Source organism: Canis lupus, chromosome 3 (genome assembly GCF_048164855.1).
Source record: "Canis lupus baileyi chromosome 3, mCanLup2.hap1, whole genome shotgun sequence".
NCBI classification, from domain to species: Eukaryota; Metazoa; Chordata; class Mammalia; order Carnivora; family Canidae; genus Canis; species Canis lupus.
The window spans coordinates 56,154,676-56,179,387 of record NC_132840.1 but is presented as its reverse complement, the minus strand read 5'-3'; the positions used below and the strand labels follow the sequence as shown (position 1 = coordinate 56,179,387).

Here is a 24,712-nt window from a genome sequence, read left to right as displayed (position 1 = left end):
CCTCAGAAAGTGCCAGCAGGCAGCTCCTGAACTGTCCCTTCTCTGTCAAGATTGTGTGCCACAAACGAGTCAGAGATATAGAGCTGTTAGACTCCTTGTTTTCAAGCAATAGAAAACAATTCGTCATAACTTAAGTGATTAGATCAATAAAAATGGAAGAGAAACTGAGTATCTGAAGGGATTAAAAAAAGCATTAAGCAGGGTCCTCAGGAAGGACTGGAAACCCAGCGGGCTCTGGGCATAGGACCCCATACATCCGCCTCAGATGCCACCATCAAAATGATCATGCTCCTATCACTTTTTTGTCTTTGAATTATTTGCCTCAATTTGCAAATTCCACAAAGAAGAGTCTGACAATTTGCAGTGGCAAAAACTAGGAGTTGCTATGGCAGAAAGTTGGTGCTCAATATTTCAGATTGGGGCCATATGACCAATGCTGGCCAATGGATTATGGAGGAAGCAGTATATGTCACTTCCACCACAAGGCAGTTAAGAGCTGGTGTGCCTCCCCCCTCTTTCCCTCACCTATGAGCCTACCTTAGTGGAATGTTCCAGAAGACATGAGCCCCCATCTTCCCCTTTACCACTAGACCTCAAGCTCATGAAGATAGGGTTCATAACTGCCCACCACAGCACCTGGCATACAGCAGGTGCTCAGTGAGTAGGTGTTGAATGGAGGACTTAATACACAAATCGTTCCTCAAAGCCTTCTGGGTGCCCTTTCCATTTACCTGTGTGTCTCCCCAACTGGACCATGAGTGTCTTGAAGGCAGGAGCTGGGACTCATTTAGTATATATTCCTGGTGCTCAGTGCTGTGCTGACACATGAAAGATAATCTAACAAAGGTTTGTTTGATGTGGATAAAAGGAAGAATGATAGAATGTATGTATGTGTGGGGACACCTGGGTGGCTCAGTGGTTTAGTGCCTGCCTTTGGCTCAGGTCATGATTCAGGGTCCTGGGATTGAGTCCCACATTGGGCTCCCTGCAGGGAGCCTGCTTATCCCTCTGCTTATGTCTCTGCCTCTCTTTCTCTGTCTCTCATGAATAAATAAAATCTTTTTTAAAAAAGGAATATATGTGGGATCCCTGGGTGGCGCAGCGGTTTAGTGCCTGCCTTTGGCCCAGGGCCCGATCCTGGAGACCCGGGATCGAATCCCACATCGGGCTCCTGGTGCATGGAGCCTGCTTCTCCCTCTGCCTATGTCTCCACCTCTCTCAATGTGTGACTATCATAAATAAATAAAAAATTTTTAAAAAGGAATATATGTATGTGTGGATGGATGGATGGATGGGCAGATAGATGGATTAACTACTGAGTTGGAAGGCAATCGTGCTCCAGTCAATAAGCCAGTATTTGCTTCAGTGTATGTTTTTTGGGAGCAACTAACATCTCCTGGAAAAACTAAGGCAGCTCAGCAGTAGAAATCTAAATAGTCAGTCTCCAATCCTCCTTGGAGAAGCCACCACCACGTCCACTGCCCAGGCCTCTGACTCTCTTTCTCTCTGTTTCTATCTCTCCTCTGTCTCTCACTACACACACCCTTAGTCCTTGGACTCTTGGCTGACAACCCATAAGAAGAGAAGGTTGTTACAGGTAACATTCAACTCTAGGAGAGCTCTAGTTCAGAATGGTGGTTGTCTTGACTTAGGATGGCGACTTCCTCATGGACAATTAGGCATTGGGCATCCAGGTCCCAAAGTCATGCTGTGGAGACTCCCATTCCAGTTGGGCTTGCCGGCCAAAGAGAGAGGAACAGCTCCCTCTTTACCACCCCAATGACTCCAGCCTTTCAGTTCAGGAATGAGGGAGTGTAGGGCACATGGCCCTAAAAGTGGAGTGGAAGCTCAGCTTACCCCTGCCACTCCCTGCCCAGTGTTCCAAGACTAGATGGAATGAGTCACCAGAGAAGGAAGGGGACAAAGGTGTGGGTAGGTGGCAGAAAAAGAGGTAGAAACAGAGATGCAAGGCTCTAAGACAGTAGCACAGAATAGGTTAATGAAATAACGCAGAGCCAGGGTGCTGCCAGGCATAAAATTGCAGGCAAATAACAAAGAGGGAAGGGATCCCTGGGTGGTGCAGCGGTTTAGCGCCTGCCTTTGGCCCAGGGCGCGATCCTGGAGACCCGGGATCGAATCCCACGTCGGGCTTCCGGTGCATGGAGCCTGCTTCTCCCTCTATGTCTCTGCCTCTCTCTCTCTCTCTCTCTGTGTGTGACTATCATAAATAAAAAAAATTTAAAAAAAAAAAAAAAAAAAAAAAACAAAGAGGGAAAACTATATACAAACAGGAGCAAATATCTAAAATATATAAACAGCTTGTACAAATCAGTAACTCCCCGGAAAAGAGGGCACAAATTTTACAGGACATTCTTAAAAGACAGTCCATAAAATAAACCTAAATGTCTAACCAACCTGTGAAAAGATATTTAATCTCACTGATCATTAAGAAAATATATTCAGGGACACCTAAATGGTTCAGTGGTTGAACGTCTGCCTTTGGTTCAGTTGGTGATCCCGGGGTCCTTTTTTTTTTTTTTTTAATTTTTTTTTTTTATTTATAGAGATGCAGAGAGAGAGAGAGGCAGAGACACAGGCAGAGGGAGAAACAGGCTCCATGCAGGGAGCTCCAGGGTCTCCAGGATCACTCCCTGGGCTGCAGGCGGCGCTAAACCGCTGTACCACCCGGTCTGCCCCTCCCGGGGGGTGGAGGGGGTGGGGGGGTGGGGGTGGTCCCTTTGATCAAGTCCCATATGTCTCTGCCTCTCTCTTTGTGTGTCTCATGAATAAATAAAATCTTTTTTAAAAAATCTAAAAGAAAAAGTTTAACCCAACAAACCACCTATAAAGAGGAGTCTTACTGAAAATTCCCACATTTGCATAAATAAATGTTTACAACACTGTTCTTATTTATTTATTTATTTATTTGAAATATTTTATTTATTTATTCCCAGGACCCCAGGATCATGCCCTGAGCAGAAGGCAGATGCTCAACCACTGAGCCACCCAGGTGCCCTGGTGGCTCAGCGGTTTAGCGCTGTCTTCAGCCCAGGGTGTGATCCTGGAGACCCGGGGTGGATTTCGACGTGGGGCTCCCTGCATGGAGCCTGCTTCTCCCTCTGCCTGTGTCTCTGCCTCTCTGCATGCCTGCCTGCCTCTGTGTGTGTGTGTGTGTGTGTGTGTGTGTGTGTGTGTGTGTGTCTTGAATAAATAAATAAAATCTTTAAAAAAAAAAAGATTTTACACATTTATTTTAGAGAGAGTGCACATGAGTTGGGGGAGGGGCAGAGGGCAAGCGGCTGAAGGGGAGGGCCATGGGGGAGGGAGAAGAATCTCAAGTGGACTTTCCACTGAGCAGAGGAGCCTGACTCAGGGCTCATGATCCCATGACACTGAGATCATGACCTGAGCTGAAACCAAGAGTCAGATGCTTAACCAACTGAGCCACCCAGGCACCCCTGCAATGGTGTTCTATGCTGTATTATGTATAACAGGAAAAGTACTTTTAAAAAGCCAAGTGTCCCTCAGGAAGAAAATGTTCAACTAGGAAAAATAACATAGCTCATAATAGGGTCAACCCATAAACGGCAACATAGGGAAAACATCCATGATGTATTAACATAGGTGGAAAACAAGTCATACAACAATGAGCATGGTGTGATACCTTTTACGGTTTAAAAAAATCTGATTTTGTTAATAAATACCAATGCCTGGGAGGAAGTCTGGAAAGATGCAAACCCACCTGCTGGGTGAAGAAGAGAAGAGATTGCACAGCAGGACCAGGTGAGGAGTCAGGGCATGGGGACTTTCCATTGAGAGAGAGAAGAAACCCAGAAGAGATCTATGTGATCACCTGCTGTGCTCACAGGGAATATCCTTGTTAAGAAAAATTACCCAGGACTGGAGTGGGGATATGGGGGAAATAGGTGATGGGATGAGGGAGTGCGTTTGTCATGAGGTGTACCAGGGGATGGATGGAAGTGTCGAATCACTATATAGTACATCTGGAACTCATATTACACTGTATGTTAAGTAACTGGAATTTAAATAAAAACCTATTTAAAAAAAAAAGAAAGAGAAAGAAAAGCAACTCCTCATCTGATTAGGTTTTTTCATGAGATTGCAGTGATTCGGTCCCATTTCCGGGCTCTACTTCTGTCTCCTGCTGTTCCCGCCACATCTGCAATAACTTCCCCACTCAAGTCTGGACCCCCTCAGAGTCATCTGTGAGGGTTGAATCAACTTTCTCCAAACCCTGGGTCATGTTGATATCTTGACTTCTTCCCTTGAGTCACAAGTGTCCTCAAAGGCATCTAGAATAGTGAATCCTTTCCAGAAGGTTTTCAATTTACTTTGTTCCAATACATCAGAGGAATTGCTATCTGTGGCAGCTAGAACCTTATGAAATGTATTTCTTAATTAATAAAACTTCACAGTCAAAATGACTCCTTGACCCATGGGCTGCAGAACGTTAGCAGGCATGGAAGCAACACCACCTCATTGCCCACCTCCATCAGAGCTCTTGGAAGACCCAGTCCACTGTCAATGAGAAGTCATATTTTGCAGAGAATCTTTTTTTTCTGAGCCATGGGTCTCAACAGCGGGCTTAAAATATTCAGTAACCCAGCTTGTACATAGGGGTGCCGTCACGCAGGCTTTGTGGACAGCACACAGAGTAGATTCAGCCTCATTCTGAAGGGCCCCAGGAGTCTCAGAATGGCAAACGACCACTGGCTTCAACTTGAGGTCACCTGCTTCACGAGCGCCTAGCGTTGACTTCTCCTCTCCAGCTGTGGAAGTTCTAGATGGCATCTTCTTCCAACAGAAGGCTGTTTCATCTACACTGAGGATCTGCTGCTGAGCGTAGCCACCTTCATTCTTTACCTTAGCTCCCTCTTCTGGAGCACTTGCTCCTTGCCCTTGCACTTTGAGGTCACCACCTCTCCCGGCCTTCACAGAATGGATGAACATTAGGGTCTTGCTCTGGATTAGGCTTTCGTCCTAAGGGAATGTTGGGGCTCGTTTGGTCTTCTATCCAGACCACTGACACTGCACATCTGCAAGAAGGCTGCTTCTCTTTCTTATCATTTGTGTGGTCACTGGAGTAGCAGTTTAATTTCCTTCGAGAACTTTTCCTCTGCATTCCCAACTTGGCTAACTTTGCTTTGGCACAAGAGGCCAAGCTTTCAGCCGATCTCGGCTTTCAACATGCTTTCCTCACAGAGCGTGATCACTTCTAGCTTTTGATTTGTGAGAGACGCATGACTCTTCCTTTTACCTGAACACTTAGAGGCCACTGTATGGTTATTATTCATTAGCCTGATTTCAGTGTTGCTGTGTCTCAGGGAATAAGGAAGTCAGAGGAGAGAGAGAGAGACCGGGGAATGGCTGGTCGGTGGAGTAGTCAGAACACCCACACCATCTCATATGGGTGCAGTTCATGGCACCCCAAAGTAATTGCAATGGCACCATCAAAGATCCTCCCTAATCACAGATCACCACAACAAAGATAATGATGAAAAAGTCTGAAATACGGCAAGAATTGCCAAAATATGACACAGGGGAAGTGAGCAAATGGACCTCATAGACTTGCTCAATGCAGGGTCACCACAACTCTTCAATGTGTGAAAAAAAAAAAAAAAAAGCAAATAATATCTGCAAAGCACAATAACCTGAAACACAACAAAACGAGGCATGGCCGTGAATGCCGCTAAGCACGCAGCATCCTAACTGCTCTTGGAACCACCATTACCACCTTAACCAAGTGGAATTAAACCTTTAACTTGTGTCCATTCTAATTTTATGAATCGTGTTGGTAATTTTCATGAAAATGATACTTTGACAGGTTGGAGCGAGGGCCCTGCCCCTCCTTATGTTCTCGGGGGTGCACCCCCACCTCCAGAGACAGAAGCCTCTGCTCTGTCACCCTGGAGGACCCCAGAGCAGATCACATCACTACGGCTCATCCCCACCCCCACCGCTCTGTGGAAGAGGAATAGAAGGGGATGGAGGCAAGGAAAGCAAGAATGCAGAGAGGGGGGACATGGCACAAGGGTGGGGGTGCTCGGAGGGGTTTACAGGACACTGGCCTCCAGGGCTAGGAGTCCACTGGACAGAGAGACACAGAGGAGGAGGCATTGACAGACAGCCCTTTTTCCCCACACCTTGGAGGAGGGGACCAGGAATGTCCTGGAGCCAAAAGCAGACCAAGGTCAGTGAGGAGGCAGCAGCCTGGGCTGCAGCGACAGGAGCCTAGGGTGGGTGCTCACCCACGCAGTGACAGGTGCCTCGGGGTCTCCCCAGAACTGCCTGCCAGCCACCCCAGCACCTCTCAACCCCACGCCAGCAGGGACTGCATGGACAGCAGGTGCGTGAGGACTGGGGCGTGTGACCACCGGCCCCTGGCTGGGCTCAGGGACCTGGGACAGCGCACCAGTGAGCCTGGCGAGCCCCGTAGGTAAGAGCAGGAGAACAGGACACGCGGCCCGGTGACTCTTAGCTGGGAATTGGAGGGACGGCGGGAGAGCAGCTGCCCAGGAAGGATGAGAGAGCAGGCCAGGCTCTGCTGTCTCCCGCCTTCCTCCCTCTGATGTTCCCACATGGCACTCAAATCCCAGATGCCGTCTTGGTGCACATCACATTGGGGAGCACGGAAGCTGTGCTGGGAACGGGCAGGGCTGCGGGAGTCAGTGGCTCCCTCCTTCCGGCAGAACCCAGGCCTCCAACACCCTCTCTTCTGAGAAACCGCTTACTAGTAGAGTCACCCAACCAGTTGGAGCAGCAGAAAGGGAACATCATGGTGAGACCAATGTGGGCAGCTGGAGATCTGGGTTCTCAGAGCCATGGAGATGCTAGATGCGGGGGCTTGGGTCACCAGGGTGGCCCTCGCCTCTCCCACACCCACTCTCTGCAGAGTATGTGTCTGAACATTCACAGGAGGACACCTTCCTTGCCTCCCAGTTCCTGAATGGCCTCGTTCCCATCCCAATCCAGCACCATCTCGCGTCCTGGAGAACTTCCCCATCACTGCAGCCACAGACCGCTGTGCTGGTCCAGCCACCCTTCCTTCCCACCTCAGTGCCTTCAGGGCCCAGGTTCCCAATGTCCTGCTGCCCTGCGTCCCCCTCCTTTCCCTGCTAGCTCAGTGCCTCCTGCTCATCCCTGCAGGGAGGGGTGTTACTCTGTGACAGCGAGGGCTGAGTGGGGAGTGCTCTGTCCTGCTTCCTTGCCTGGATCCGCGCACTTGCAGGACACCTGCCAGTTGTCATGGCTACTCAGGCTGCCCTACAGCTGGTCCGCTGAGGCTCCCCTCTGAGGGCCAACTGGGAAGAGATGTGCCCCAACCCCAGGGCAGTGCTTCTGCTTTGTAAGGGTCACTTGTGTCACTGTCTATTCTTAAAGCCCAGCCTGACCACAGAAAAGCACCTCCAGTACTCTAGTGGGGGAGGGAGGGATATTGGGGGTGGGCCTCTTTCTTTAGAATCAAAGGGTGGTTCTGGGCTCAATGCCCCACTGGCTCCAGGGAATGAAATTCCTTTAAGTGGAATAGTCTTGGCTTCCCAACAGTTAAAAACGGAACCCCTTCTGGAAGGCATCTCCACACCCAAACTTCCACCTTCCAGGCTCTGTCCCCACACAACCAGGGATCTGGGTGACTTTGGGTTAGGACCAGCAGCCCTTCACCAGGCTCTGCCACATGCGCCCACAAGGTGGCTCAGGCCGATTCACCTCCCCGTGACCGTGTCCTCTCCTGTGTTACCAGAAGTGATCAGAACGGGGAACCTTCATACCTCGCCTAGAGCACGCCATCGCTGGTCTAAGCACCTCCCTAGATTTAACTCATGTAATCTTTCAAAGCAACCCAAGGGAGGAAGGATGATTGTCATCGACCTCACTTTATTTTTTTTAAGATTTTGTTTATTTATTTATTAGAGAGACAGAGAGGGAGAGAGCACGCACAAGCAGGGGGAGGGGCAGAGGTTCTGGGAAGCAGACTCCCCACAGAGCAGGGAGCCCAACACAGGACTCCATCCAGGGACCCTGAATCATGACCTGAGCTTAACTGACTGAGCCCCCAGGTGTCCCCATCAATCTCGCTTTATACATGAGGAACCTGAGTCACAGAGAGGTTGGTTAACTTTCCCGAAGAGACACAGTTAGTAGGGAAGTCCACCAGGTGATTTGCCCCCATGGACATGGTAACAGAGGGCACTTTCTGCAGCCAGATTCCACCTGATGCTACCCTCCCTTTGTACACTGCCCCCCAACTCCAGCCCACTGAGACATCTGCCCAGACAGCTCCATGTTCCTAACCAGGGACGTGGCTGAGGACTGGCTCCCGGCCAAGACCCGGGTCCACCACTCAGTGGTCCTGGCGCGCACACGAGATGCTCACTCATCTGCTTTGAACCCACTTTATGACGGAGACCTCCTTTCTCTGCAGGTGCAGTAGCTGCCCTTGGGCCACCCCCTCTTCAAAGTAGGGAGGACCCCACACACACAGTGCCTGGAGTCCTGGGGCCCTGGGGCGGCCTCATCTAACCTCTGACCCTGGCTGTCCCTGTTTCTACTACACTGGGACATCAACGCTGAGCCCCATGCTGGGCTCCGTTCACCGGGAAAGCTCATGGAGCAGCAGGGCCTGGGGAGGCCTGGGAGCCGCTCAACTGCTGAGCCACCCAGGCGCCCCCCTGCATCCTCTTCTTTCTCTGCTGTGTGACTTTGAGCAAGTCACTTAATCTCTCTGTGTCTCTTTCTTCATCTGAACACAGGGACTAGAAGAGCACCATCTTACAGACTATTATTAGAATTAAATGTAATGTGGGGCACCCGGGGTGGCTCATGAGTCTGCCTTCGGCTCGGGTTGTGATCCCAGGCTCCTGGGATCGAGTCCCTCAGCGGGGAGTCTGCTTCTCCCTCTCCCTCTGTCTGCCACTCCCCTGGCTTGTGCTCTCTCTATCAAATAAATAAAATCTTTCCAAAAAAAGAATTAAATGTAATGCCATAAGAACAAACCTCAGGTGAATAGGAAGAGTCTCTAGGGTTTCCTTCCGAACCACAGAAGACCCCTGCAGGATGTACCTCTGGCCTTCACCCCGGTGGTGTGGCCTCCCTGTGGGTCTCCATCTCCTGCCATTAATCTGCATGACAACCTTCCTTGAGCCTTGGGATTTAGGGCAGCCCTGCTCATTAGCCTCACGAGGCTCCATGTTGGCCACACGGAATGCAGTGTCCACTGTGGCATCTCAGCCCCTCTGGAACCTGCCTGCCCCCCTTTCCCATTCTTCTGTCTCAGCACAGACTAGAGCCAGGGGAAGCCAGGTACCCCAATGCTCCCTCTCTCCCTAACCAAATGCTGCCCCTTTGAGCCTAGCCCACATCCTATGTCCCCTTGAATCCTCAGGGGCACCCCACGGATCCACATGGGTTCATGAGTCCTAACTATGGCTGAGGCTGGATGCCAGGCTGAGTGAGGCGGATCAGCTCTGCCCTCTGGGAACTGGTGGCACAGATGGATCCAATCCCCTGGTCCCAGCAGAGGGGCCCTGGCATCTGACCTTTCCCTGTGGCTTGCTCTACCTCAGGAGGCTGGAATACGTGCCTATAGCACTTGCAAGCAGCACAAGCAAGGGATGCAGGTGGGTGGGGACTGTGGCCAGGGGAGAATTACTTGTCTGATGGGGACATTGGCCACCCAGCTATGACTATAGCCAGGTCTTTAGAATTTTCGAGAGAAACCAGACATTGTCTAAGATTTAAGGGTTGGCCATTAATTCAACTTGAAAAAGGAACAAATAAGACACCTTGGCAGCCAATCCAAACACAGCTGTGGGCCTAGGTCAGGGAAGTCTTACAGGAGGGTTTTTTCTAAGACTTGTGAGCCCCAGTGAGATGTCCACACCTGTCCTCTGCCCTCTAGACCCCACAGCCCTGGGGTTTCAGCTCTGTTCTCTCCACCCCCCCCCCCACTTATGGGTCCCTTTTGCCCTGAGGGGAGCTCATCAGATGTCTCCCCATGACCATCCTCAACTGCCCAGCCCAACACGCTGCCACCGACAGTGGCCAGGTGAGCCAGTGCCACACCTGGGGGGATAAGCAGGGTCATGGGGGGACATAACAGAAGCACTGGTAACTCTGTGCTTACCGAGTTTGAGGGATCAGCTTGAATTCAGTGCCTGGATGCCCAATATTCCTACTGCCACGCAGTCCACCCCTCCTCCCACAACCACCACCACCACCACCACCACCTACCACCAAATGCCAGACAGACCTGTTGGATTCAGTCCCTGAGATCAACTCCACATGCCAAGCCCTTGTGCTCCTCCGGGATGTCAGCGATGAAACCATAAGCTAGGCCCAGTGTAGGAGCAGAAGGGGGCTATTCTCAGGTTCCTGGGGTGAGGAAGGGATCTTGGGGACAGGTTACTTGGAGGGTGCGCTGAGCAGGCTAGGCTCCTGGGTGGGCAAAGCCTGGAGTGATGTAGGTTTTGGTAGGTGATGGGGTGTAGTTTTGGCTATTATGGGTCCATTGTAGGTGGAGTTTAGGGTTGTCTGGGTTTCAAAGCGAGCATGGCTTGGATGGTCTAGGTTTCTGGTAGGCTGGGCTTAGGGTGGTCTTTTGCCTGGGTAGATGAGTAGTTTACATCTCAAGTTGGACTAGTCTTGGGTGGTCTGAGTGCCTAGGTGGGCAGGGCTGGTCCTTGGGTAGATTTTCTGGTGGACTGGGATCCTCACACGTCTGGGTCCCTAGGTAGGGGTTCTTAAGGTGAACCAGAATGGCTTTGGGTTGAAAAACAGGGCCTGGGTATGGCAGGGTCCTAGCCTGGTCCTAGCCTTCTCTCCTGCCCTCCCCAGGAGCACCTTGGCACCTGCCAGCACTTCATTCAGGAGCCTGGGGTCAGGGTATCAAGCACCTTCCAGAGCCTTCTGGCTGCATCTCATGGGACATGAGGGTGGGACCTAGGGCCTGGTGCTGCCCTGAGCCTACCCAGACCCACTCTGGTGAATGGCATGGCCCCAGCCTGCACCCCCATGGGGCCCCCAGTAAATGGCCAGGTGCACAGACAGGCCAGGCACGTTTGAAGTGAAAATTTTTTTGTTTTTTGAAAACAGGTGCAGGCAGGGCGAGGCGAGGCGGGAGAGCCGGCCTAGATGGAGATGCTATTCTCTATCAGCACCGGGTCCAGGTAGTAGTAGGGGACGGGGAGGCACTTGTTGCGCTGGCGGATGTTGTGCGAGATCTGGGCCAGGCGCCGCCGGAGGGTGTCCATGCTCCTCCGCGGGGCATCCTCCACGAAGTGGATGTCGGGGAAGTGACCCAGGGGCCGCTGCGGACACAGAACCGGGCAGATGCGACCACCCGCTGCCACCCCCCCAGCCACTCGTCTGCCCTGCCCCTGCAGCACCCTCTCTGCCCCTGCCTCCCACCCTGGACACCTCCTCTCCTGTCGCCCGCCCCCAGCTCCCAGCCCTCCCTCTGCCTGTACTCAGAGTAGCCCCCCCACCCCCGCCTGCACCTCGAGGCCCCCTGGGGCACCTTGTCATCGGGCTCCCGGCTGAGTGTCCAGAGCACCAACAGGGTGATGCATGTGGTCTTCACATCCGGCAGCGTGTCCATGTAGCTCTCCAGGGTGGTTAGCCCCTTGGCCTGCATCGGTGGGTTCCTCATGGATGAGGGGAAGTTGGGCATCCAGGCAGTGTACTCCAGCTGCGGGGGGGGGGGGGGGAGAAGAGGGGTTCTGGGTCAGAGAGCGAGCACCCCGGGACTCTGGGGTTTAAACTGAGCTGGGGGGTGAGGCTGGGACGTGGGGGAGGCCTGGCTGGGGCTGGGGCTGAGGCTGGGGAGCACAGGCACCTGCCCTGTGTTGACAGCTGCATGCTTGGCGGAGCAGGTGTAGATGACTATGGTGACATATCGGATCAGCTCCGGTACAGTTTGCAGGCACTGTGGGAAACCTGGGGGCAGGGAGAGGGCGTCAGTCCTGCCCTGGTCCCACGTGGCCAGCAGAAGAGGCCAGCAAGCCCAGGTCCTGTGTGTGTGTGTGTGTCTGTGTGTCTGTGTGTGTCCCCACCCCTACCCCATTGTCCTGCCCCTGCTCCTAGGGGCCACTTCAGGGTAGTGCTGCCCATTCATTCCACCTGCTTGGCCCTCCCGTGACCGCAACCCAACCCCACTCACCTCGCCCACCCCATCCAAGGCACAAGCCTTGGGAGGCAGCCCCCAAAGTCCTCGGCCAGATGTTCTCCAGGGCTGCTCAGGGCACCTGCCTGAGGTGGGGCCCTGAGATCTTTATTCCAGCTCCCTTAGGGGGGCCTCTCTGGTCCCAGGACACAGGAGGGACTAGGCTTTGGAGGAATCCCTGCTTTCCTGACCTGGAAAGTGCCTCACCCACACACACCCCACTACACACACACATACACACACACACACACACACACACTCTTCTGAGCCTCTACACTCACCCCAGTAGCCTGGCTCTTGGTCTCACATGTAACCAAGCTGCTTGTTTCTCCTTCCCATTGCCACCAGGTTCCAGAAGCCTAACACCATCATCTTCCTCCCCAAACCACTCCTCCCTCCAGGCCCCCAACTCACAGGATGACACCCACCACCCACCGAGCTATGATAGCTCCACACCTGGAAGTCATCCTTGGCCCCTCCCTCCAAACCCACCACTGAACCCCAACCAGTGTCCAAGGCTTGTCATTTATCTCTATCTCCTGGCTAGCTCGGCAATCCTCTGCTTTCCTGCCACTGCCACCCTAGCCAGGTTCCTGTCACCCCCGTTCCAGACAGACAGCAGCTTCCTGAACTGTCTCCCAACTGCAAGGTGCAGCCTGGCAGGTGCAAACCTGATCTCCTTGCACACTACCCACCTTGATGGCGCCCTCTGGTGCTCAGGGTAATCCCAACGTCTCTAACCAGACCTGCGAAGGGTGGCTGCGCGTGCTTCAGCCTTTGCTTAGCCCTAGCTTAGCCCGTTGGAGAGCCCCAGCCAACTCCCACCCTCAGCACAGATGCAGGGACCTCTAAGCAGCTCCCGGAACTCCCCCTGCCCACTCTGCCTTCCCACTCAGAGCTCTCCAACCCCACCTCTAACACCTCCGGGCTAACATCTCCATCCCTGCAGGCGCTAGCCAGATGTTAGATCTCAGCCAGATCTTAGCATGCTGCAACCCTCTGCTCTCCCCCATTTCCTCCAGCTGGGCCAGGTGCCTCCTCTGGCTCCTATGCACCCCCACCCCACCCACCCCACCCTGCACTGTAGCAGTCCTAAGATAACATACCTGTGCCTCTACTGAGTGGACCACCCTCCCACCCCCCAAGACTTGAAGGCAGACACCTCTCCTGTCTCATTCCCTTTGCCTCCCAGTAACCAGCACAGCGTTTGTCACAACACAGATGCTCACTAAATATTTGCTGGGTGGTGACTGAGTGGCCTGACTCCAGGATGCTCCCCGTCCTGCTGGAGCCCACCAGCTCTCTGGCCTCCAGAACACTCTACTCTTTCCTGTTTGAGCTCATTTCTCAGGCCACAAAGGCTCGTTTCAGGGTGAGGGACTGGGGGCCCCCCAGGTCTCCCCAGAGATGACCCTGCCCCACAGGCTCTGAGTTCACACAGTTTTCCTTCCCCAGCCTCTCTGAGATTTGGCTCCCTCCGCCCCCAGCATGACATGATCTGGGAGGACCCACCCCTTAACCCCAGGTCCCTGCGGGTGCCCGGCACCCAGGCCCATACCTGAGCTCTCACGGCCTAGGAGGCACTCCTTAAATATCTCCTGCACCCAGGACTGCAATTCCGGGTCACCTGCCACAGCCGCATCACATGGGTAATAGTAGGTGATGATCTCTGTCACGTACCTGACCAGGGACAGGCTTCAGTTTGCAACCTCTCCCTCCCCAGCACAGGTCCTCCCACCTCCCCCTGGATGCCCTGGCCTCGGCTTCCCCCGAGCTGCAACATCCCAGGGCACTCACCCTGCTGCCCGTCCAGCCTCACCTCTCCAGTGCGTCCCACACTGCCAAGGAGTCGTCGCGGTAGTAATATCCCGGCAGGTCCTGGACCCCACGCTCCACGAAGTCATTGGGGAGGTAGAGGCTGTCGTAGGTTGTCTCTGATAGAGCCCGCACCATCACCTCAGCAAAGCCTTGCAGACCCAGGGACATGCCCTGTTTGGGGGGATGCAGCCACTGAGGCCAGCAGGGTCCTGGCAGGGCCTCCCCTCTGAGGATCGCACCCGCCGCACACACCCAGTGAGTGCTCCCCCAGCCCCAGCCCCAGGAGCTCCCCCACTCTGAGTCAGCACCCCAGTGAACCCTCATAGGCACAGCACCCTTCCACTGGTCCACACCCACCATGCCCCCTTGTGATCTGAAGGCAAGTGGGAAATCCTACTTTTAGTCTAAGGGCAAAGGCCCAGAAGGGCAGCAGATGTCTTGCTGGGGTTGGGGCAGGAGTCTTACCCTGGCTGACAGCCCCCCCTCATTGAGGAGGAGGGCCCGCCCGATGCTGTTGATCTGGATGGTGTACCGGGTGTGGGGAATGAGGAGCTTGGGAGGAAGCAGGAGGATGAGGAGGGAGGACCACAGTTAGCCCCAAGGGGTCTCAGCACCCACCCACCTCTGCCTTGTGCAGTATCAGACCCTCTCGCTTTGGGGGGCCCCACTCAAACCCTCCCTCGTGGGTCCCCAGCTGCCTCCCCAAGTCTCCCTGGGGCCCCCCTGACTGCTGAGTGAGCCAAGTGCCTTTCTGGGGTTGGGGGGTCCTGAGGCCACGTCCATACCTTGTACAGGGGGTGGCACATGGGAAGCTGCCTCATCATGGCCAGGCAGAAGGCCTCCGCAATGAGATGCGTCTCCAGCAGGTGGGAGATGGCCTCGTGGCAGTAGAACTCGGCATAGCGCACCCACGTCTTGGCCAGCAGCCAGTCCCATTCCGAGTCGCTGGGCAGGAAGATGGGACAGTCGGGTCCAGGGGTCTGGCTGAGCTGGGGATGGGGAAAGACGGAGAGTTAGGTGAGGGCAGAGGCACACACCCACACAAGGGCCCCCACTGAGAGAAGGAGGCAGAGAAGAGTGAGCCACTCTGTGCACTCTAGGCCCTCTGGTCCCCTGAGCACACCAGGGCACTGCTCTCTCTCTTCACATTTCTCTTGCTCTCCCCTCTGCCTGTAGTTGCTTCCTCCTCTCCCTCTCTCTACCTCTCTCAGCTCCCATTCATTCAAGAAGCAGTTCGCAAGTTGCCTTCTTTGAGAAGACTTTCTTATTTCAACCCCACAGGCACCACATTCAGCTGTGCAAGCTGTGTGTGCATTGCACTAGGGCGCCCAGCCCCCCGGGGCAGAGAGAGTCGCTGCAATCTAGCTTTTGGTATTCTATTAATGAGCCAGGAGCATCGGGGGCTTGGCTGATCCCACCCCCACCCCCCGGCCCACACAGATGCCTCTCTCTAATTTGGATGTGACACTGGTGGAGACCTCTGGGAACATAGCACCTCACTCCCCTTTCATGCCAGGCCACTGTCAAGGCAGCGGCTAAGTCCGCTTAGCCCAGTATCTTTCCAGCAGAGGCCTGGCCCACAGCAGGAGCTGGTTTATCAAGTAACTGGATGAATGGACCCAAAGACAATAGCTTGAGCAAAGCAAGCACATTCCCATCTGGTCATGTGTGCGCATATATACACAGCACGCATACTCTACACACACAGGGACTTGCACACAAGGGCAGCCACGGGAACCCAAGTTCATGCACGGGCACCAAGCACACGGTGGTAGCACAATGATGCGCACATGCAGGGACAAGCAGGGACATCCATAAACATATGTGCATCCTCAGATGCACACACAAGGATGTACACTCACGTGGACACACACAAGCATGCAGATATGCACACTCACACAGGCACAAACAGGTACACACACACACATCTTGTATTGGCAATGTGCTCACGCGGCGGCCCCAGGCCTGCATTCTAGGCACCTGGATGGCGATGGGCATCATGTTCCCTTCGGGGCCAAAGTGCAGCAGGCAGAGGGGGGCGCAGTGATGCTGCTTCCGCCCGTTGAGCTCGATGGTGGGGATGCCGTCCAAGATGCGGTAGTCCGCCAGGTAAATGTTCCCCTTCTGGAAGAGGGCCGCAATGAGAGTGCAGGTGGGCACCAACATGGCGCACCTGTGACCCACACCTCGGCGAAGGTCATCCTGGTCCCCCAAATGCAGGGTTGGGTGAGGACCCCGGTGGGGAGTACAGCCGCAGATGGGACTCTGCAGATGGCAAAGGTGGGAGTGGAGAGACCGGGGGCCAGGGAGGGAGAGATCTCCACCGGCTCAGGCCTCACCTCCAGCTCCGCCTGCAGGCACGTCCCCTCGCCCAGGAACGGGGCCACCATGTCATTTGTGACCGGGAACTTGTCAGGGATCTGCGTGCAGCGGCGCAGCAGGCCTGGGTTGATGCCATTGAGGTACTGGTACCCAAAGAAGCTGTCCTCTGTCCAGTGCTCGGCCACGTACTCTGGGTGGGGGACCACGCGGGCGTCACCACGCGGCCGGGTCCCCCTGGGCCCAGGACGAAGACCACCGGCGCCTGGAAGCCCCCACCTCCCCTTGAGCGTCTCGGTGAGCCCGGGGCCGCATTCCCCCGAGGCCGCCAGAGGGCGCGCCCGCCCAGCCGCCCATTAGGGCCCCGTGTCCGCCCGGCTGGCTCCTGGGGTCCCGCTGCCCCGACGGGGCGTCCCGCCTCTGGCCCGCTCCGCCGTGCCCCGCCCCCGCCCGGGTACCGGAGATGATAGACTTGTGGGCGGGGAAGATTTTCTTGATGTCCTTCAGCCTCTTCCACGACTGCTTGCAGTCCACCAGGCCGCGGAGCTTGAAGCCCAGCGCCCTAGGAGACGGGGTTCAAGAGGAAGGGGATCAGACAGGCTGCCCTCTCTGCTCTGGCCCTCGGGGCTCCGGCCCCACCGCTCCGGGTCCTTCTGCGTCCAGGGGCCTGGGCAGCCACCTCTGCGGGGGCTGCGGTGGAGCAGGGACAGAGGTGCCCTGCAGGTGCCCACACCGCCCCTCGCTCATGCACTCACATGGGCCCCAGGCGGAAGAAGAAGGAGGCGGTCTTGATGAAGGAGAAGCGGAGATTTGAGTCCAGGAACTTGGTGGCCTTAATGTTGATGAGAATGGGGAAGCCGGGGATATAGCCGTTCCACCTGTAGGAAGGAGTGCAGGGCTGGGGCTGGGCACCTGGGGCCAGGCACCTGGGGCCAGGCGCAGGGTGGGGGTGGGGGGCAGGGAGTGCAGGGGTGCACCCTCGATCCCTGCCCAGGGGTCCGCCACGGGAGGGGCCCCAGGGCAGCCGCAGGTGCTCACTCAGGCCGGTTCGGGTTTCTCCGGACAGGAGGGCGGTAACTGGGGATATGCACGTAGTTGGGCAGGCCAGGAACGAACACCCTCCAGCTGCAAAGAGAAGGGAGTGGGTGGGCCCTGGTGCTCCAGCCCCAGGAAGGAAGGCCAAGGCATCACCCCCGCCACCCGGCCTCCCGCAGCCCCCTCCGCCCTGCCCTCACTGGTAGAAGTCCTGCTTGGCTCTGATCTCCTCTTGTCGGTGCTCCAGAAGGATGGGGAGTGTGTCTTCTGCTCTCGTCTTTCCTGCAGGGGAGACCATAGAGGAGGCTCAGGGTCTGACCCCAGCCCTGCCTGAATTCCAGGATCAGACTTCAGCTCCTGCCCTGTAGATTGGCTCTGGGGTTCCACAGACAAGGATGGGGAGGGCTTAGGGGAGGGGGGGGTGTGTCCTCCCCAAAACTCAGAAGGATCAAAGAGCACCCTCCTCCCACTCACTCTACCCTTGGAGCGAGGTTTGCTGCTGCGAGGGAACCCCTCTTCTGGCCCCACTAAAACATCAATCAAGAGCAGTTGTGTGGCAAGTCGGAGGCACCAGGCACTTTCTGGACACTCTGATGACCACCCAGTAATGACCTCACAAGGCAAGTGACCCTTATATATAAGCCTGCGATCCCATCTCCACAATTCCAAAACCAGGAAGACCATAGAAATCAACTTTGTTTTTCTCACACCTTTGGCCCAAATTCCTCGGTCAGCAAAACCTACTCTGAATTTACCAGAGGCGGTACACAGTTCTTACTGAACTCACTTGGTGTAGCCATTGGTGGTTTCTGCCAGAGTTGACTAGGGGGTACCCTGGTGGGTACATCATGTAACGTGTGGACTGTGTGAATGCAATCGGCAGATATAGATGTATATATACACGCATATTCTAAATGAAATCTGCATTTCTCTCTTTCTAAAATTTATTCATTTGGGAGAGAGAGCAAGAGCATGAGCAGGGGGGAGGGGCAGAGGGAGAGGGAATGACAGGCACCCTGCTGAGCAGGGAACGTGATGCAGGGCTCTATCCCAGGACCCTGAGGTCATGACCTGACCCGAACCAAGAGTTGGATGCTTAACCCACTGCACCACCCAGGTGCCCCTGAAATCTGAATTTTAAGACATCCTCGACCCCAAAAATTTCAGCTAAGGGATGATATCATGGTGTTTGTTTTACTAGGAGAAAACAGCCAATGTTACCCAGAAAGAGAGCATGCGCTGGGATTTGATTCAAGGCAGTCTGCTTCTGACCACTCACCCACCATCCACAACCACCAAGAGTTGGTAAGCCTTTTAAAGCTCCTGTTAGGGGCTCCCGGGTGGCTCAGGTGGTTAGGCATCTGCCTCTGGCTCAGGTCATGATCCTGGAGTCCTGGGATCGAGTCTTGCTTCCAGCTCCTTCCTCTGCAGGGAGGCTGCCTCTGCCCCTCCCCCAGCTTGTGTGTGCTCTCTCAAAAATAAATAAATAAAATAAAAAAAAAAAAAACTAAAACTTTTAGAGGCTATGTACCTGGATTCTCGCATCCTCCATATGATGTAGGCTCTGCTGTTAGCCCCATTTTATAGAGGAGAACATTGAGGCTTAGAATTCAAGAGTAGGGGCACCTGGGTGGCTCAGCGGTTGAGCATCTGCTTTCGGCTCAGAGCATGATCCCGGGGTCCCGGAATCGAGTCCTGCATCAGGCTCGCCACAGGGAGCCTGCTTCTCCTTCTGCCTGTGTCTCTGCCTCTCTGTGTGTCTCTCGTGAGTGAATTAAATAATAATAAATAAATAATAATAATAATTCAGAAGTAGACCCAGCTGTCCAGCTAGTAGGGGGTGGAGCAGAGATCTGCACCCGGCCCATCTCTGTCCAGGGTCCTGGCTGGCAGCCCCATCCCTTTCTTTGAGGCCCTCTCCACCCCTTCCCCTTCCTCCATCTGCCTCAGCTCACATTGTGTTCCGGGTGAACAGTGCCCCCTGGGGTTGTGCAAGCCAGAGATGCAGCTCTGCTTCCCCTGGGCGGGTGGCGGACTCCTTACAGGGCCCAGTAGGTGACTCAAGCCTCCCGGCCCTGCTGTTGCAGGACAGCTGCTCCACCCAGCGCCATTCCTGCACCACCACCCCGCATCATCCTGCCCTTCCCCTGCTTCCCTGCCACTCAGATCTGCCGCTGTGGGACGATGCTCTGCCTCCCCCCCCACCCCAGGGCGGGGGGAATCTCCCCCTGGCCTCCCCATCCTCCTCCAGCCCTGCCTCACTCTGCCCCCCGCCTCTGTCCCCAGCTCAGGCTCTGTGTCCCCACTCCTGGGGAAACAACAAGTGCAAGAGACTGGTCAGCTGCTGGAAGGATGCATCTCCAACCCCCAGACCCCTTTGGCTGTGCCCTCCCCTCCTGCCCACCCTGACGGAGGCCAACAGAACCTGGGTGGTAGAGCCAAGGGGACAAAAGAGGACCAGATGCCACCTGTTAGGATGCCGACCCAAGCCCGCCAGACAAGGGCTGTGGCGGGGGTGGGCACACGAAGCTGAGAGTCCCTGTCCCTTTTCCAAGGGAGTAGCCAAGTGACCAGAATAATACCCAGCAGCCCTGACCGGACACTAAAGAACACCCAGTCAATCTACAATCAACAGGTGCTCCTACTGGGCCGTGATGGAGCCTTACTGGGTGAAGGGGGGCCCCTTGGAACAGCAGTGAGTCCCATTAGAGACATCAGGTGTCCTGATGGAGGAGTACAGAGGCCCTTGGAGCCACAGAGCACCCCAGCCTTCTAAAGACTGCCCGGTTGGAGACCCAGGGCTCTTATAATAAGGTGTCAAGCCTCCTGTTATGCACCACCAACCACAGTCCCACCCAGGTGGACTTCTGAACAGGGCTTCTGAACAGAACAGGCAGGAGCTGGTGGGGGGCGGAGTCCTGTCAGAGGGACAAGGCATCCTGTTGCAGGAACAGACCCGCTGGAGTACCGGGGAGTCTTGCTGTAGTGGCAACACATGCTATTTGGCGTGAACAGACCCCCTCCCCCAGGCTGTACTCAGAGCAGCCAGGGGTCTTTGTAGCCTGGCAGGTGTCCCATCCCAAAGGAGGGGGGGGCGGTGGCAGGACTGCAGGGGGAGCTGGTAGAGAGTGCGCTTGTCTTCAGCCGAGACCTGAGGTCCTGAGGGTGGCCCTCAGCTGCCCTCATTTCTGTCCCTACAGGGTGCAGCCTCGTGCTGGGGTCTTGCAGGGCCAGTGACTGAGGGTGATGTATGAGGGTGGCAGGTGGTCCCAGGAGTTCCCACAGGGCTGGCCCCAGAGTGACTGGACCCGGCAGGGGACAGCCATATGGGAGGCGGGGGGCCTGGCTGCAGGGGTGGGGTGCTCAGGGCTTGCCTGTAGCCTCCCTGAGGGCCAGGGTCTCGTAGCCATCCATCCACCTGTAGGCGGGGAAGTGGTAGATGCGGCCGTCGGGTGCACAGATCTGCACGTAGTTGCAGTACCAGGAGTTCTTGGGTAGGAAGGAGTAGCGTTCCTTGTGCAGGCGGATGATGATGAGCTCCCCCAGATCCTGCTGACAGCGGACGGTGTACTCATCCACCTGTCGGGTACAGGCCCCAATGAGTGCCAGGACCCCCACCTGTCCGGCCCCTCACCCAGGGTCTGCTCCCTGGAGACCCAATCGCTGGGCTCTCCTCTCCAATGGGCCAGCACCTACAGGGCCCACCTGCCCAGGGCTGAGCAGGACACTTGCCCCACCTCCATTGGGGGGGGTCCCCTGCTGGGCCCACCTACCCAGGGCTGAGCAGGACACTTGCCCCTCTCCATTGGTGGGGGTCACCTGCTGGGTCCATCTACCCAGGGCTGAGCAGGACACCAATACCCCCCTATTCCTAGGCACCCCCCTCAGGTCCCATCCTCAGCCCCCATCCTCAGCCACCTGAGGCTGTGGAGGCCATGCAGGCCCCCAGGGGCAGGTCTACAAAGATGCCCAAGTGGGGTCCTGGGCCCCCCAGACCTCCTACAGTCTTAGATGGACAGAGGTGGTGCAGCCAGCCCTCTTTCCTCCTCCTTATCAATGAAGATGTGGAGATACAGACATGGCCATAGGGGCAGAGTGACCTACTAAGATGACATAGCAGCGGGTGGCTGGACCTGACTGAGAATCAGGGCCAAGGGGTGGCAAAGAGTGCCTTCCATCGTGGAGCTGGCAGGTGCCACTGGACAGGCTGGTCTGATGCCATTTTAAATCACAGATAATCCCATGTGCTTTTAAGCCAGTTGTGATGCAAGTTAACTTAGGAAGACTGAGGATGGGACAGAGAGGGATGAGGGAGAGGGAGAGGCTGTGGGGAGGGATGTGGGGGGAGGGCCCGAGGGAGAGGGGGCCTGAAATGAGAGAGATGAGGGAGGGGGAGAGGACATGGGGAGGGATGAGGAAGGGGCAGAGTGATGAAGAGGACGAGAGATGAGATGAGGTGAGACAGGGTGGGAGAGATGAGAAGTGACCACAAAGGGGTGAGAGGTGCCAGAGCAGGGGTGAGGCAGGACGGCTGAGAGAGCAGGGACTGCTAGGAGCCTCGTCTGGGGGGAGGGCATCCACAGCCCCCCTGAAGCCACAGTTTTCAGAGTCCTTCATAGTGCCCCATCTCTTCCTGCCCACGGCCTCCCTCCCCTGCCCACCCCCGCCCCACCTCGTGCTCCCCGACACACACACATACACACACACAAACACTCACACACAGTACACACACACATACAACCCATATACACACAGCACACACAAACACGTACATACCCTCACACCACACATGCACTCATGCACACATACATTCATATACCACACACACATATACACAGACCACACACACCACACACCACACACAGTCACTCCCAAACACTCACATGCCCCATGTTCCCACACTGCACATGTCACTCACATGCCACACACATCACATACGCTCACACCACACATACATACACACATACCACACATTCAGACATACACACACAGACACATACACCACACCACACTCACACTCATCACACTCATGCCACATACCACATACACGCTCACGTATATATAACACACACATCCACGCGTATCACACATACATATACCACACACATGCACACACCACACACAGACTCACACGCACCACACACATTACACACGCACATTCACAGACCACATATACCGCAGACACACGTGCACAGACACACACACATACGTATGCTGTATACATACACACACCGCACACCATACTCACACACTTCACACACACACACTCACACAGACACGCACATACTCACCGCCCCAGTTGCAAAGTCTCTCCCAAAATGGTTCAGCAGCTGCTTATGGCTCTCTCCTTGGGTCCCCACAATGGTCAGTGAGATGGAATCCATCGTGCCCGACAAGAGGTCGGTACCCGTGGCCACCTTGACTTTGTAGGCGGCCATGGCTGCTCTTCAGGGGGTACAAGGGAGGGCTTGAGTCTGGACACCGTGGGTTGGGGTGGGGGGCCACACGGGGGGCCCAGGCCTGGCAGGGGAAGCTGGACGCAGGGAGGTGGACGGGGCCAGTCTCCCAGAGGGAGAGGTGAGGCAGGGACGTCTGGCCCACGGGCAGCCAGGAGCCTGGAGAGGCGGGGAGCGGGGAGCGGGGCGGGGCCAAGTCGCCAAGTCGCAGGGGAGCCGCCAGGCCTCCAGGAGCCGCGGGGAGGGACAGCAGACAGCGCAGCGCTGGGCTGGCTTCTGAGAGGGTGGATGGAACATGCCTCGATGAAGGAGGCTTCAGGGTGGGGGAGCCAGTCTGGCCTGAGCCGGGGCCCCAGGGAAGTGAGGGGACAGGGCTGGGCGGGGCCCCCAGATCTTTATCACCCTAATAAGCGCCTTCCTCCTGCCCGCCCCCATGGGCTGCAGCACCGGACACCCCTGCTGAGCAGATCCCTGGGCAGCGGGTTACCCCCCTACACGCAGTGGGTGGGGGCCATCACACGGGGCACAGCACATGGGGCCAGCCCATCCCCCTCCTGTCCTAGGGCCCAGAGCCCTTGAGACGAAGAGTGGTAGATGCCCAAGTGGAGCTTGGGCTGTAGGGAGCAGAGAGGCTCCAGGGAGCGGTGATCAGGGCTGGGGGAGAGGGTGCCGTCCCTTCCAGCAGGACCAGGATCAGCTGAGATGAGGGACAGATGTACAAACGACAGTAGTGACAATTGCAGAGAAACTGGGACCACAAGAAGCCAAGGGGCGGACATGTAATCTGTAGCACAATCCTAACAGAATTGAGTGGGTTCAGAACTAAATCATTGCTTCCTTCTGCCTTTGTTCCTTCAGGAGAAGTTCAGGGAGCACCCAGCGTTCCAGGCTCTGTTTTAGGCACTGCAGATATGGAGAAAAAATGAAGTGCTCACAGAACTACTGCAGATGGGCGAGAAGGGGACAAGCGTTTTGTCTGTGGTGGGCTTGGATATTATGTGCTCTGCAGAAAATCCAGAGCAGGAAGGGAGTTGGGGTCGAGGTCGGGGGTGATTTTGGGATAGAATCACTGAGGTGGGGGCCATGAGGAGTGGCTAGGGCGGAGGCCCCAGGATCGAGCTGACTTGGTGTCAGGACCCTGAGTAGATTAGGAGAGAGGGTGGGAGTTCTACTCTCAAGGAGAATGAGGGGGCTCCCAACCAATGGGCTCCCTCGGACCTGCCCTCTTTCCTGCCTCCCGGGGGCAGCTCCTGCCAACCAGGAAGCACCAGCCCAGGCCCCTGCTGAGGTGTCACCCTTTGGCCACCATTGAGGGAAGGTCACACAATGCCCAGGGCCAACTTAGAGCCAAAGAGGGCTGGGATTGTGAGATGGAGAGAAGATTCCAGTAGGTTCTGGATTGGGGGAGGAATGGGGATGAGGTTGCAATTCAGGGTGAACTGAATTAGGGACAGGGATGTGATTGGAGATGGGGAGTGAAATGACACCCCCACCCCATCCAACCCCAGCTCAGGCCTGGCCATGGCTCCTTCTGACCTTCTAGATAATGACCTCATTCATTCCCTTAGCTCCTGTGGCCTGTCTCCGAGGTCTGTCCCTGACCACTGTCCCCTTTGCTCCCCTTCCATTCGCCAGCTCCAGATGCACCAATGGGTGCCTTCCATTCGCCAGCTCCAGATGCTAACAGAGCCCCTGCTGTGTGCCCAACAGGCCCTAGGTCAGGCCCTAAGTGTGCCCTGTACCCAAAGCAAATCCCCACCCTTCCTCCTGGAGCTTGCATTGTAGTGGAGGAAACAGACAGTACAGCCTGCTAATAAAATCAATAAAATATTATATTAAATAGTGATTAAGCACTGGAGAGAAAAAACAAAGGAAGGAAGGCAATTGTAAAGTATGAGAGAGC

The 24,712-nt window shown here is 55.6% G+C and overlaps 1 protein-coding gene across 1 annotated transcript; it reads right to left on the bottom strand.

Moving 5' to 3' along the window:
• Positions 1–11,077: 11,077 nt before the first annotated feature.
• ALOX12B (arachidonate 12-lipoxygenase, 12R type) lies at positions 11,078–23,071 on the bottom strand. The gene is made up of 15 exons (XM_072812143.1): positions 22,645–23,071; positions 20,721–20,932; positions 17,554–17,628; positions 17,357–17,443; positions 17,074–17,196; positions 16,777–16,880; positions 16,339–16,511; positions 15,980–16,123; positions 14,785–14,988; positions 14,465–14,551; positions 14,001–14,170; positions 13,740–13,861; positions 11,855–11,955; positions 11,537–11,707; positions 11,078–11,327 (listed from the first exon to the last, which is right to left on the bottom strand). Exons 1-15 carry the CDS (start codon positions 22,789–22,791, stop codon positions 11,148–11,150), a joined length of 2,100 nt encoding a protein of 699 aa, XP_072668244.1. The 5' UTR covers positions 22,792–23,071; the 3' UTR covers positions 11,078–11,147.
• Between the last annotated feature and the right edge of the window lie 1,641 nt (positions 23,072–24,712).